General features: G+C 40.8%; 2 protein-coding genes across 3 annotated transcripts; one reads left to right on the plus strand and one right to left on the minus strand.

The window, feature by feature from the left end:
• Positions 1 to 4,390: 4,390 nt before the first annotated feature.
• LOC146974071 (tripartite motif-containing protein 16-like) lies at positions 4,391 to 6,409 on the plus strand. The gene has a single exon (XM_085797191.1). The coding sequence runs from the start codon at positions 4,415 to 4,417 to the stop codon at positions 6,077 to 6,079; it is 1,665 nt and encodes a 554-aa protein (XP_085653317.1). The 5' UTR covers positions 4,391 to 4,414; the 3' UTR covers positions 6,080 to 6,409.
• A 4,621-nt stretch (positions 6,410 to 11,030) lies between these two features.
• Positions 11,031 to 14,065, minus strand: c14h5orf24 (chromosome 14 C5orf24 homolog). Of its 2 annotated transcripts, none has more exons than XM_085796773.1 (2): positions 13,802 to 14,065; positions 11,031 to 11,669 (listed from the first exon to the last, which is right to left on the minus strand). In XM_085796773.1, the coding sequence occupies exon 2, from the start codon at positions 11,664 to 11,666 to the stop codon at positions 11,040 to 11,042; it is 627 nt and encodes a 208-aa protein (XP_085652899.1). In that variant the 5' UTR covers positions 11,667 to 11,669; positions 13,802 to 14,065; the 3' UTR covers positions 11,031 to 11,039. The 2 variants fall into 2 exon arrangements, with proteins under 2 accessions (XP_085652899.1, XP_085652900.1); XM_085796774.1 differs by having other exon boundaries at positions 11,031 to 11,672.
• Between the last annotated feature and the right edge of the window lie 311 nt (positions 14,066 to 14,376).

Consider the following 14,376-nt stretch of genomic DNA (forward strand, 5'->3'; position numbering starts at 1 on the left):
TGTTATCATTTGTATGGTGAACGGCCAGTTACCTGATGTGAAGCACTTTCCCGACCTACCGAGAGATAACTATGAGTCTGTCGAAAACTGTGACTCAACAGTACTATTACTAGAAGTTATCTGCTATTACTAGTACTATTTATGTACAGTGTAAAAACAACGCCTTGTTATTGCTAACCGTGACTAGCCGTTAGCTTTAGCCTAGCGTTGTATTTGATTAGCTCGCTCTCTGCTCTGTAATGTGTTCGGTTAATTCGAGCTAATGCTAAATCGGCCTGAAACAGCCTGTGGACTTGGACTTCAGTTTGGGTATCTTTCAGGAGGGGAAGACGGACATCCTGCGGTCTACTGCGTCCCTCCTGCTGTGTGTGAGTTGTGGATCGTTTCGGCCATGTGGATTGTAAACTGCTGCTGCGCCCTGCCGGTGAACTTCTCATCCCCCCTTTACCGTTTACCCCACAAACTGTCGGGAGCCGTGAGTACATGATTTAAAGAGGAACTATGCAGGATTTGTAGCTTAACTATGCTGCATGTTTACCTTAATTAAAAAAACTTTTGAGTAATTGTGATGGTTTAATAAATGGCTTACGAGGGAGAATCGAGGCTCTCTGCCTTTCACGTGCGTGTCACTTATTGCGTTGTCCTAGCCCTTGCTGTGAAAAAAACGCACCCTAACCCGTAAACTTGTTTATGACAGATTAAACTACACAGATATTCACGTCGTAACATCGTATAGCTTGTGAACAAGCAAGGCAGGCAACTGCTTGGGGCCCCAAACTGTTAGGGGGGCCCTGAGACTCAGAGCCAGCCGCCTGATTTATCAACAGAAATGTCTCAAAATGCGCTACTCCTGTAAATCCCCGTAAACGTCGATTTGCAATCACATCTCAGTAGGAATCCCCCTTATAGGGGCCCTATGTCATTCTCTGGAAGTTTCAAATGAAGCCGAAGGGAAAAGAAGAGGAGCCATGCCTCTGGGAGCAAGAAGAGAAGAAAACAAGAGAGGCTGAAGTAAAAAGAAAGCGAGACAGTGGTAAGTGGAGCAGATAATGATGAACAGAAAATAACTGCTGTTATTGAACAAATGCTAATAGTCTAACGGGGAGACACTTGAGTGGCAGCTAATGTTAGCTTCAGACCAGTGGTGATCACTGCGTTAGACTAACAAACGTTAACGTTGTTAAGTTTATAACTTCACGTTTTTGGTTAGTTAGCTAGAGAGTGGGACTGCATTCAATCAGTCCGACCGAACGTCTGACTGAGCGACTCGGTGCGTGCGGGTCTAGTACTGGACTGTTGGCCTCCTTGGCAGCAAATAACAACAATCTATTAACTTGCTAGCTAGCAGGGTAACAAAGTAAATAAGCTATGTTACAGTATTTAAGTGAGTATCAGTATTGCAATTATATGAAAGTGTGCAGTAACAAGCTATGCATGCTATGAAAGCTATGCCCAAGGAGAACATTTAAAAATCACTCTCTTATCTCTCCTCAGGATCATTATATGTGTTTCTGACAGCAGCAAAACAGAAGGATACAGTGCCCCCTCCCAATGCTGATAATGAAAACTGTAAGTTTACTTGTGATGATACTGATTATGTTTTGATGACTGCTTATTTTGATCAAATGCACATGGCCGAGAGGAGGGTTAGCAAAACAGTGGAAATGCGACTGGACTTGCCTAATAATATTAGTAACAGTAACTCGAATTTATATAGTGCCTTTCAAGAAACTCAAGGTCGCTTTACAGTGAAAAATAAACAAATAAAATAAAATAAATACACAAAAATAAATGAATAAAGAAGGGAACTAAATGACTTATTTGGAAATGCCATGGAGAAAAGATGAGTCCTGAGGGCTGATTTGAAAGTGTCGAGGGTTGGGGCGTGGCGGATTTCTACACATGGATGATGGTAGGGGTGATGTGCTACCAGGGCTTGGCGTGTACATAATTTGCACGTGTGTTTTATTTGGTGCTCATTAAAGCAGAAGTAAGTGGTCCGGTCGTTTTCGCTAATGCTGCGTTCCAGGCAGGCTTTTGAAATCGTAAATTACAGCTTCAAGTCACAACTTACGACTTTGTAGCGTTCCAGGCAACCCACTCGTGTTTTTCCGACCTGTTTTACCGGTGAAAGTCACTATAACGGCCACTCGTAACTTCCGACCGGTGAACTCGTACCAGATCGAACTGGTACCACTTGACGGTCGGAAAAATACGAGTTTCCTTGAACGCACCATAACAGTCCTCGTCCCTACGTCACCACATTCACGGCGTTCCTTGGCTGCACACACAGCCCTGCATGCCGTTCTCTCTCCTCATTGGATAAAAACTGTAGGATACGATAAATGTTTTCTCTTCGGCTCAGAGCAGAGCAGAGTGACTGAGAGACCCGTGTTTCAGTCCAAACACTCTATGTAAGTGATTGCTGTCGGAAGATATAACTATTTAAGACTTATATTAACACAAATATATCACTTACTTCTGCTTTAAAGTGAAGTAGGGTCATTTTGGTTTTGGCCCCAACGTACCCAAGCAATGATACAGGACTGTAACAGTGGTTTGGGGTGAATTTTAGAGACTTGTGGACCAGGTTTGTGTGTGTTTGTGTGTGAGTGCGTGTATGAATGAATTCATACACTGCTTCGTTTTCTTTGATGTTTTATAAGTAACTGAATAATAATTCAAATGGGTACAATTTCTGTTAAATATTAATTCTCTCACTGGACCCAAGTGGTCTTTACATTTCGAGTTTTGTTGTGTGGTGTTTCAGTCAAATTATTCTTATTTTATTTATAAGCATTAAAAAGGGAATATCATAAGAGTAACCAAGGCCCCGTCCAATAAGGGTGTCACAGAAACATTACACGCATCACTGTTTTCTTAACTGACAGATCGGTACCATTGTTTTGAGTGACTGTGCAAAGTAACAAGAAACATAAACATAAGTAAAACAGCAATTTATATTTGTGAAATTTGGAAAACTAATAAAATCATGACTGGGATTATTATTATTAATAATATTATTAGGCTACCAGTTGGCCTTAGCTGTATTGATGAGTATCAACATAGTGGAAGTGCTAATTCTTTCTTTCTTTCTTTCTTTCTTTCTTTCTTTCTTTCTTTCTTTCCTCTGCTGCTCTTATCATCTGACAGCTTTGGCGTTTTGCTCTGGGGGAACAGTGCCCCCTGCCTGCAGCTTCCACACCATGTTCAACAGGCCACAGTCTTCTCAGCCATGGTCGTATTTTGTTCACAATAACTTCACAAATCGAAATGTGATGTCGTGTGTCAGTTTGTTGATCTGTGACCAGGACGCCAGTCACATCTGAAGCTTTATCACAAACATCAACATCAAATAGAGGAAAACAATATAAGTTTAGTTGTAAAAGTTTTACAGCTGTAACACTGTGACTGCCTTTTCAAATCATCATCAGTCAGTGGATTCAATGACACATTCAAGTCAACAAGGCTGATGTTTGAATATTTGTCTGCTCCTTTTCATGGGACAAATTCAACAGTAGAGAAAAAAAAATCTACTATTCTTCTTGAATTTCGTTTCTTAAATACATATTTTTAGTTTTAGTGAGACTCAATAATGCAACCAGTGGAGGTTTTGATGTGTAACACAGTAATTCTTTGGGGAAGAGACGACATTACAAAACATCTATTCCAAGTAAAGCTATGTTGTCTGTCTGGTCTCAAATGGTACAAAACTGACCTGTGTAGGTCAGAGTTTGTTGAATAAGTTGGGACATTATAACAAAAGTCAGATCACCATGATATAACATTTTAGAAATATTGCCAAGAGACATTTTAATTTAAGGACAAGATTAAGGCTGGGTGTCTGGCTAATATGAGATGAGACAAAAAAAAGTTAAACACAGATGCTTCTGAGACGCTTGGGATTCAATGTAAAATCTGAAAAACAAACCAACGTTTCTTTAGTGAAAAAGAGATGTTGTCTTTGTCCTGTCACTCCTCTTGTTATTTGATGATTTGATTTGTTTCCTGTTTGCTGCTCCTCACCTGTTTTATTTACTTCACTGACTGACATCTCATGTCTGAGCTCAGGCTTCATTAAATACTTAATTTTGAACTTTCCCTTGGTTTCCTGTCTGATCCCTAAGTTTGAGTCAATCACCACCTGCTTTATGACAGTTACACAAGCTCCATATGTAGAGAGTCGATATTCTAACTCACTGCTTGTCTTTTTACGGTCACTTTATTGTGCGACTTTGACCTGAGTAACAAATTTCATTCTCTTCATATGAGAGCATGTTTATGAATGTCAATAAACCTTGAACCTTGTAACTGGAAACAAGTGACGTGTCAGAGCTGGTGTGGCTTAGAGAACAACTTTTCTGGGTAATCCAGAGTGAAACTTATTGACTTTGACGACGGTTGTAGAGGAGAGATGGCGCAGCAAATGAATCAGCTGGATCAAGGAAAATGGAGCTGTTCGATCTGTCTGGATCTTCTAAAGGAGCCGGTGACTATTCCCTGTGGACACAGCTACTGTATGAGCTGTATTAAAAACTACTGGGGGGAAGATGATCAGAAGAACACATGCAGCTGCCCTCAGTGCAGACAGAGCTTCACACCGAGGCCAGCCCTGGTGAAAAGCACCATGTTAGCAGAGTTAGTGGAGGAACTGAAGAAGGTAGGACTGAAAGCTGCTTCAACTAATCACTCCTACGCTGGACCTGGAGACGTGGCCTGTGACTTCTGCACTGGGAGGAAGCTGAAAGCCTTCAAGTCCTGTCTGGTGTGTATGGCCTCTTACTGTGAGCAGCACCTTCAGCCTCACTACGACGTAGCTCCACTGAAGAAACACACACTGGTCGAAGCGTCTTCAAAACTTCTGGAGAACATCTGCCCTCGCCATAATGAGGTGATGAAAATTTTCTGCCGCACTGATCAGCAGTGTATCTGTTATCTCTGCTCCATGGATGAACACAAAGGCCACGACACAGTCTCAGCTGTAGCAGAAAGGGCTGAGAAACAGAAGGAGCTCGGGCTGAGTCGTCAAAAGATCCAACAGAGAATCCAGGACACAGAGAAAGATGTGAAGGTGCTTCAACAGGAGGTGGAGGCCATCAATCTCTCTGCTGATGAAGCTGTTAGTAACAGTGAGAAGACCTTCACCCACTTGATTCAACTCATTGAGAAAAGAAGATCTAAGGTGAAGCAGCAGATCAGATCTCAACAGGAAACTGAAGTGAGTCGAGTCAAAGAGCTGGAGGAGAAGCTGCAGCAGGAGATCACTGAGCTGAGGAGGAAAGACTCTGGTCTGGAGCAGCTGTCAATCACAGAGGACCACCTCCATTTTCTAAACAACTACCCCTCTCTGTCACATCTGGGTGAAGCAACAGATTTACTCAGCATCACTCAACAATCTCAGACGTATTTTAAGGAAGTGACAGCAGCAGTGTCAGAGGCCAGAGATAAACTGCAGGCTGTTCTCAATGAGGAGGGGTCAAAGGTCTCAGTGAAAATTACTAGAGTGGAAGTTTTACAGCTGCAGAGAGAACCTCAGACCAGAGATGAGTTCTTGAGATATTCAAAACAAATCATTTTGGATTCAAACACAGCAAACACACGTTTGTTATTGAGTGACAGGAACAGAAAAGTAACTTGGATGAGTGTGAAGCAGCCATATCCAAGTCATCCAGACAGATTCACTGGATGTTGTCAGGTCCTGAGTACAGAGGGTCTGACAGGACGTTGTTACTGGGAGGTGAAGTGGAGTGGTAACGTTTATTTAGCAGTTGCCTACAAGAACATCAAGAGAACAGGGACAGGGTCTGAATGTGGATTTGGACACAATGACAAATCCTGGTCATTACACTGCTACAGTGGTGGTTATTATTTCAGACATAACAATAATGAGACCTCCATCTCAGGCCCTCAGTCCTCCAGAATAGGAGTGTACCTGGATCACAGGGCAGGTACTCTGTCTTTCTACAGCGTCACTGAAACCATGACTCTCCTCCACAGAGTCCAGACCACGTTCACTCAGCCTCTACATCCTGGACTCTGGGTTTCTTCAGGGTCAGCTGCGTTGAGTGAGCTCAAGTAAACAGGAGTGTTTAGTGTGATTCATCCATGATGCTGCACTGTATGTGTAGGTTTGTCTGCACTGATACAGTGATGGTTTTTCTTGGGTTTTGTCTCATTTTGTTTGTTTCAACAACACAATGAACTTGTGAACTGAAAAGAAAAATACTAATCTTTTACTTTTCTATTTATGGATTAGATTAATTTGTTCGATGAAACTTTATAATTACTTGCACTTAACATGTAGATTAGGTATATTATGGATGTGGAAAATATCAGCATGTGCAAAATATTATTGATCATCTTAATCATCTGCCAGATCATTATGAATATAACTTGGATGATTTAATGTTTACTCCGTTGTTGTATGGACCACAGACTGTGCTGCTGTTGCAATGATGTTATTAAAATCACTTCACTCTTGTGTATGGAGAAATAAAAGAAAAGACATAATAATGTAAAGAAAAAAATATGAAACAGGATTTATACATTTTAAATTTTGATCTTTTAAAGTGTGTTTTGAAGTGTTGTTACTTGGTCACAACTTTAGGGAACAGGTGTGAAAACTTATGGTACAACATTATACAAATAAATAAATAATTTCACAGTCACAATTTGAACAGCAAACGTCTCATTCTTTATAAAAAATCACTCTCAAAAATAATTTGCTTTAATATGTTTCTTTTCTATCAGTTCACTTTTCAAGATGTTTGGGTCCAAGATGAGCTCATGAGGAGACTGATGATGGGAATTAAACTTTGGAGGAAGTGACTTTCTTTTTTTTTACTAAATGTTGACAGAATAACTAATGAGAACAATTGTAGAAAGGTTTTCAACTGTCTGTTTTTACTTTCAGATTTATTACACAACTTTTGAACGTTCCACAACAATCATGCAGGAATAAAATGTGAATTATACAAAGCTTTACAGGTGGCCGCCAATCACACTTTAGGAAGAACTGAGCTTCACATCTTCTCAAAAACACTCAGAATGAGAGGTAATTTTTTTTTGTTGATCATCATCTATAAACAACAGACCATATGATGATTTAATGCTGAAGATGGTGAGACAAAAATAAAACATTAATATCTGTGCCTCATGTAAAAAAAACAAAAAAAACTTGAAATATTTTGGCTACAAATGACAGAAATGTCAAAAACGTAACCACTTTATGACGATTTTAGGAAAATCCACCTTCAATCCCTCATGTTTTCTGTTTTTAGCCACATACTGAACACAACGTTTCAGACCAGAATCTCAAAGCTTCACAGTGAAACACATCAGTCGTTACACCGTCTTCATCTCGGGTCTTTGGGTTTTTAACCATTTAGAATAAGTTGATAAGATACACAATACTGTGATGTGCTGCAGGCGTTATCTCTAACTCTAGTCTAAATAATCCCTGTAACAGATATATCCAACATTAATAACTGGTATTTTATCTCACCAACCTGAAGCTGAAACATGTTCCTGGTTTTCCTGTTCACATTAAAAGCTAAGTGAATATCTGCTGCTGCTGCACTGGATCGATCAATATGACAATCAGCATTCAGCACCAACTGATTGATAAAGTGAGCTGAACATGACGGCAGAAATACAGAGAAGCAGGAACCCGATCATACAAACTCCAGAGCTTTTCTGCATTTCTTGTTATTTCATCTATGAACACTTCAAGTTCAAGACTTTAAAAAGGATCTTTGCAGATTTCTAACTGTGGAGCAGCTACAAACAACAAAAATAACTGCTGATGCTGTGATGACAGTAGAAACAGAAAGCGGGGGAAATAATAAAAAATAAATAAATAAAACATGTTTCAGCTTTACAATGAAGTTTTTCCACAGCAGATACATTTTCAAAGTGTTAAGATAGTGTCCCAGTGAGTTGTGACAGTGTGAGGCAGCATGCACAACACCAGGACCCTGAAACAGAAGAAGAAAAAGAAGAAGAATGGATTCAAACCACTTTATTATTTACACCTGCACTTCTCCTGATGTGACACATAAGAATATCTGCTGTGAAAAAAGTGAGCACAGTGCTCCCTACCAGCATGTGTGACGCTGAAAAACAAAGTGATTAAAAAAAAGGAAAAGCAAAACTGTGGAGACAGGAAACACACCAATTATATATAAGAGGAGAAATGTATAAGGAACTAAGTTCACATCCTTGATGTATTGCAAAAAACAAAACAAAAAAAGAAATAAAACAACAACTATCATTTGAACCATGAAACACATCCACCTGCACGTTTACAGCTTCAGATGCAACGATAATTTAAAGGTTTTGTATTAATCCAAACAATCTTACTATCTTTTATGGGACAGTGGAGTCCCAAGTGCTTTTTCATTTATATTTTATTACAGAAAAGTTTTCACTCCAAGGTTATTTTATGAGCTGATGAAATACGTGTTGAAATCAAATAGCATAAATGCCTGCAGTTGGATAGCATCATGTTCTTTGGTAAAGGAGGATGGTTGGTATGTGATATTTCAGTAACCTCTATTTCACACTACACACACCAACAAAACAAGTGATAAAAGGCCTTGTACACCAGTATCAAAATACAACAAGAATAAAAAGTGATAGTATCAAAGTTTCCACAGTACAATACATACAACAGATTATTGCACCAAATTCAACCATTTAAAATTTCCTCAGTGAAGCTGGACTATTTCTTCACCCTCAGATTTTGAATTTCCTAGATATGAATTATACCAAAAACTGGGCGTTCATCTGGGTAAAATGCATGTTGGGAAATAATCAATATCAAGCGAATAAAACTGTGTTAACCTAAAAGGGCTATGATAACCAGAATGTACCTTAAACATCATAAATAGAAACATTACACCCATCACTGTTGTGATTTTCTTAACTGACAGATTAGTACCATTGTTTTAAATTGAGTGACTGTGCAAAGTAACAAGAAACATTTAGAAAGAACAACATGAAATTTGGAAAAGTTGGTTGTAAACAAATAAAACCATGACTGGGATTGTTATTATTATCATTATTATTATTATAGAGGCACCAGTCTCCACAGACATGGCTACCAGTTGGCCTTAGCTGTGTCGATGAGGATCAACATGGTGGAAGTGCTGCTTTTTTCTTTCCTCTGCTGCTCTTATCATCTGACAGCTTTGGCCTTTTGCTCTGGGGGAACAGCGCCCCCTGCCTGCAGCTTCCACACCATGTTCAACAGGCCACAGTCTTCTCAGCCATGGTCGTATTTTGTTTACAATAACTTCACAAATCCAAACTTGATGTTGTGTGTCAGTTTGTTGATCTGTGACCAGGAGACCAGTCACATCTGAGGCTTCATCACAAACATCAACATCAAATAGAGGAAAACAATATAAGTTTCGTCGTAACACTGTGACTGCTTTATCAATCATCGTCAGTGGATTCAATGACACATTCAAGTCAACAAGTCTGATGTTTTGAATATGGGTTAGGGTTATAATATATAATATATGTGTAACAGTAATTCTTTTTTCTTTGGGGGAGAGAGGACATTACAAAACATCTCTTCCAAGTAAAGCCATGTTGTCTGTCTGGTCTCAAATGGTACAAAACTGACCCATCTAGGTCAGAGTTTGTTGACTAAAATGGGACGTTATAACAAAGGTCACAAAATCTAATCATAATCACCATGAAATAACATTTTAGAAATATTGCCAAGAGACATTTTAGGGACAAGATTAAGGCTGGGTGTCTGGAGGATATAAGATGAGACAAAAAAAAATTAAACACAGATGCTTCTGAGACGTTTGGGATGTGACGTAAAATCTGAAAAACAAAAAGAGTTGTGTACAAAAAACAGTTATAAAAGTTGTCATTTTGGTTTCTGTAGCAGCACCCAGCCCACGGCAAGCAAGACAAAATGAAACCAGAGAAACAAGTGGCCGAGATGGAACCACCTTTAAACTGTACAGTTATATGAAGAGCGATCAAGAACCAAGCAGAACATTTAAACACTGTTCACCCACAGACAACTCTTCCATGGAAACTAATGAACACATGAGGCAACCGCAGTCCACAATGAGCAGCTGAGACAAAAAGCAGGAGGTGCAGCAAAAAGTTTACATATTTTTGATTTCAAATTAAAAAACAAAACAAAAAACCCAACAACTTGGGATCTGTGAGTTGACTCTTGTCGCTTTGATAACATTTGCATGCAAATATCATGTAGACATTTTTGTGGGAGTAAGTGAACAGTGAGAGTTTAGTGTTCAGTCTGGAGTGTCTGAGTGGAAAAGGTTGTATTCACTACAGGTCTCGGTGTCGGGGTGCTGTTAGCCTGTGGGGATTATCTGAACATCTATCGCTGAAGTGCCATTGAGCAAGGCAATAACCCCCCCACATCTGTTCCTCTGACTCAAACTTAAGGTTTGAATCCATTGACATCTCCCAGTGCTACATATAGCATTTAGTTATTTTTTAAATCAAAGATCACATCCCCCACAATCCTCCCTGCTGCTGCCTGTCCCGTCAAATTGTAGTGCGATGGGACATTTCACACGACACTACCACAGGATTATTGGTTCCTTCGCTCTGGTTTCTACTTAAATATGAATGTTTTAATCGTATGAAATGCTACACATAGCACACTATAATATCAAACGTATCCTGAATCACCACTGCAGTTGTGTTAGTAAGATAAAAGCCCCCTTGCTCAATGAACACCAGATATTACTTATTACAGATACAGCAATGAGTAGTTCAGCCCTTCACAGGCTGCTGGAGTGGAACTAACAGTATTATATCAGGTGGCAGGCACACAGATGACACCAACACCAATCATAGAAAACCCTCTTCCTCCTCCGCCTCCTCCTCCTCCTCCTCCTCCTCCTCTCAGCCTCACAACAGACTGGGAACGAACACAGTCAGCGCCACAGCCTGGCAGGAAACCTGTACACGCATGTCTCTTATTCCACCGACGGATGGACCAGAAGGAGCCGAGCCTTTCTTTCTTTCTCTTTTTCTTTTTACTCGTTCGCTGTCTTCTCTTTGCAGGAAGGTTCACAGAGGATTTCTTTGTGTGGTAGTGGATAGGGGAAAGCCGCTCCACTGCAGGTGCTACCATAAGCCAGTTTGTTGAGGCGGGAGAGGCCTTTGATGCTGCCCGGCGGCCGCCCGGGACTCACCTTGTACCCGGCCGCTCTGGTTGTACCCAGCGGCCTTCCGGGGCTCGTCTTGAAACCAGCAGCTCTGGTGGTGCCGAGGGGTCGCCCCGTACTGGTTCTGTATCCGGCGAGCTTGGTGGTTCCCAAAGGCCTCCCACGTCTGCCCGTCTTCCCCCCCGCGGCCTTGTTCTTCTTCTTGGAGTCATCTGCTGCCTGGTCGGTGCTCTTGATGCCTGGGATTTTTCCGGAGGAGCGGGGGTCGCCGACGAGCACTTCCTGTCTCTGGCACACCATGGGTTTATGACTCTGGGTGGGTAAAACCATGGGTGTCAGCGTCATCTGGAGGGACGTAGGAGGGGGAGGAGGGTAGAACTTGTTGGACTGGGAGGTGCAAAGGTCAAAGTGGGAGGCCGGGTGGTGGCCGTCCTCTGCGAGGCACGACGGCCTGTTGTTCATGCAGAAGTCGCTGCTTGTCACCTGGCGCATCATCGTCTGCTGGGAGTCAGAGATAAGTTGCAAGCGCGTTATTATCACACAAAGATGAGGAACAACGTAGAGTCTGTACAGTTTTCTGGGCGCTACAATGCTACAAAACAACCTCAACTCTGCAGTAAAAGTGGGAAATTCCTGGATTTTGCTATGAATAAAGAAGAGAAACCTCTACACAACTTCATATTTATGGGAGATCGGGGATGATTCCAACATTAGTGACACTTCTGTCTGTATCCTGGAGCTCCTTTAAGCCAGTGTGTTCAAAATGTGATAGTTACATGTGTCTGCTATTAAATGGCGTAGCTGTTAATATGTGCAACACAAACAGAAAATGTTTGGTTTAGTTTCAAACACAAGGAGTGAAATGTTACAATTCACCCCATAGTCTGGATTCATTGTAACACACACTGGGGTGAGATGTAACATGATTAAATAAGTATTATGACAAAAACATGATATTGAAAGCTTTTTATTCAACACTTAAAAGGTACAATATGTAAGAAATCTAAAGAAACTGGCCGTAAAATCCTCCTAATATGTCACAGAGACTCAGGAATAATGTTCATATAACATGATGAACTCACCAACAACAATAGTACAGCCAGAGTATTCGCATTAAAAATCTTTTTTTGCAGACTGCAAATCATGTTTATGTTTTGAATTTACGTGTTGGCATGTCGCGCCACCTAGCGCTCTCTCCCAGTCACGGCGGCGTCAGTGTGAATTTGACTGTAGTAACCGTTTTTGGCCACATCCATGGCACCTTTAAATTACTTTTTAACATAACAGGTGAGTGGGTGGGGTGTGTGTGTGTCTCAATATATGTTAGTTACTGTCAGCCATAGTCTGATCCTAACCTGAACCCTAACCCCTTCGTCATTGTCTTTCAAGACCTAGACAGACGGGAATTCAAAGAAAACATAAATACAGCTAATAACTAAAACATTAGCACTAACACCTTGCATGAAAGAAATCTACAAAGACATACAATGAATGTGATTTAGATTTGATGAGTTTAACTACAAAGCAGGCAGTGCTATCACAATAATGAATAAAGTTTTTAAAAAAAGAGAAGACTTTCATGCCTAAAAATGATTTTTTTCCTTCTAAAACTGTCTGCCACAGTGTGCTACTTCTTTACATATGGAAATAGGATTACACTAACTTGTTCCTGATTGGAGAAACTGGTGTTACAGCTGATGTTACAACCCCGGTCTCCTCTACTCTGCTTTTTTTTCTTTTTTTTTATCATTGTACAGTGTGCTTCATGTACAGCAGGGGTTTCTATTTGTGTTGAAGTTTTGAGGTTGTTTATGTTCTCATGTGAATGCCTTATCTTTGAATGGAAAGTTTACTTGTAATGAAATTATGCATAAATGAAATTTCCACCGAATCCATGTTTGCTGTTTTTATATTTTGATTTATGCTCGGTTTCCTTTGTTTGTGTCACAAATACATATGAATATAGCACCATCTAAAACAATCCACTGGACAGAAATCCCTCATGGATTGAAGAAAATCATCATGGTGGGGCTTTTTCCACAACCTGGCAACCCAAAAGTTGCTCCTATTGATTGCATATATTGGTAAATGACGATATTAACCACCATAAAGCCATTCATTATCATAAAGTGACACCTTTGCTGCAATGCAATGCTGGCAACTAACATGAGGCAGTGGGTAGGTACTTTTAAAAAGCAGCAGTCAGATCATCATCATCATCATCAGCTGCTGAGGCTCCGTCTCCTCTGCAGAGGATGGAAGGAGGTGTGGACTTTTTTCTTTTTTTTTCTTTTACTATGGCAGACACTACACGGTCTGTAGTACTGTAGTAATATTCATTCACAAAAACAAATGCACAGAGATTCCGCATCTTTGCGTCCAGACGACGTCCTCTCCATCTCCCTGCGTGTCACACTTTGCTCCGGTGAAACGTTACAACAGCACCGAGCCTCGATGTTTGGCCTGAATAACGGGGTTTGTAGAAGAGGAAGAAAATGCATTGAAATCTGGACCAAGAGGCGGAAAAAGTGCGCATAAACCCGGCCCGAGCGTGCACATCTGGGCCGTATTATTACCAACACACACACACACTCAGGCACATACACACCGCCGCTGTAAGGTTACTGTACCTCGATTGTTCGCAGATCTCGGTGCAGAAAGGGTTAAAGAGAAAAATGATCTTTCATCTCTCAAAGCGCGAGTCCATCCGTTTCCTCTGGATATTTTCGCAGCTCAGGACGTCGCGCGGCCGGTGCCCGGTCACCCCCCGCGGGTCGTGTCGGTGTGACGGCGGCGGGAGGACGCGAGGTGGATCGAATAGATGCGTTTTTATTTCCCAGCTCCAGAGGTTTGGATAAGAAACGCAGCCATTTTCCATTAAAAATTAATAAGACGGAGGGGGGAGCGCGGTGTGCGCATGCGCAGACACCGGGGCTTCTCGTGAACCAGTGACATCCAAACGGTGTTTTCACTTTAAAAGCTGCTCATTTGCATCCGACAAACAGAGACAGTGCTTTGAAAAAAAAAAATCTGCTTTAGTTTTTGGTTTTTATTATATTTTAAATATTAATATCTTATTCCTATCTTTGCACCAATGCCTTTTATCTTTTTGAGATAAGGATTTTTTTATTTATTTATCCTGACTGTCTTAAGGTTACTTAAATTGTTTTTAATTATAAAGTCATTTTGAATGCACTTTGCAACA

This window comes from Trachurus japonicus, chromosome 14 (genome assembly GCF_045865225.1).
Source record: "Trachurus japonicus isolate A0001 chromosome 14, Traja_1.0".
Taxonomy (NCBI): Eukaryota; Metazoa; Chordata; class Actinopteri; order Carangiformes; family Carangidae; genus Trachurus; species Trachurus japonicus.

Excerpts from the sequence above, each read along its gene's own strand:
- LOC146974071 (XM_085797191.1), top strand. The coding sequence starts at position 4,415 with ATGGCGCAGCAAATGAATCAGCTGGATCAAGGAAAATGGAGCTGTTCG.
- c14h5orf24 (XM_085796773.1), bottom strand. The coding sequence starts at position 11,666 with ATGATGCGCCAGGTGACAAGCAGCGACTTCTGCATGAACAACAGGCCG.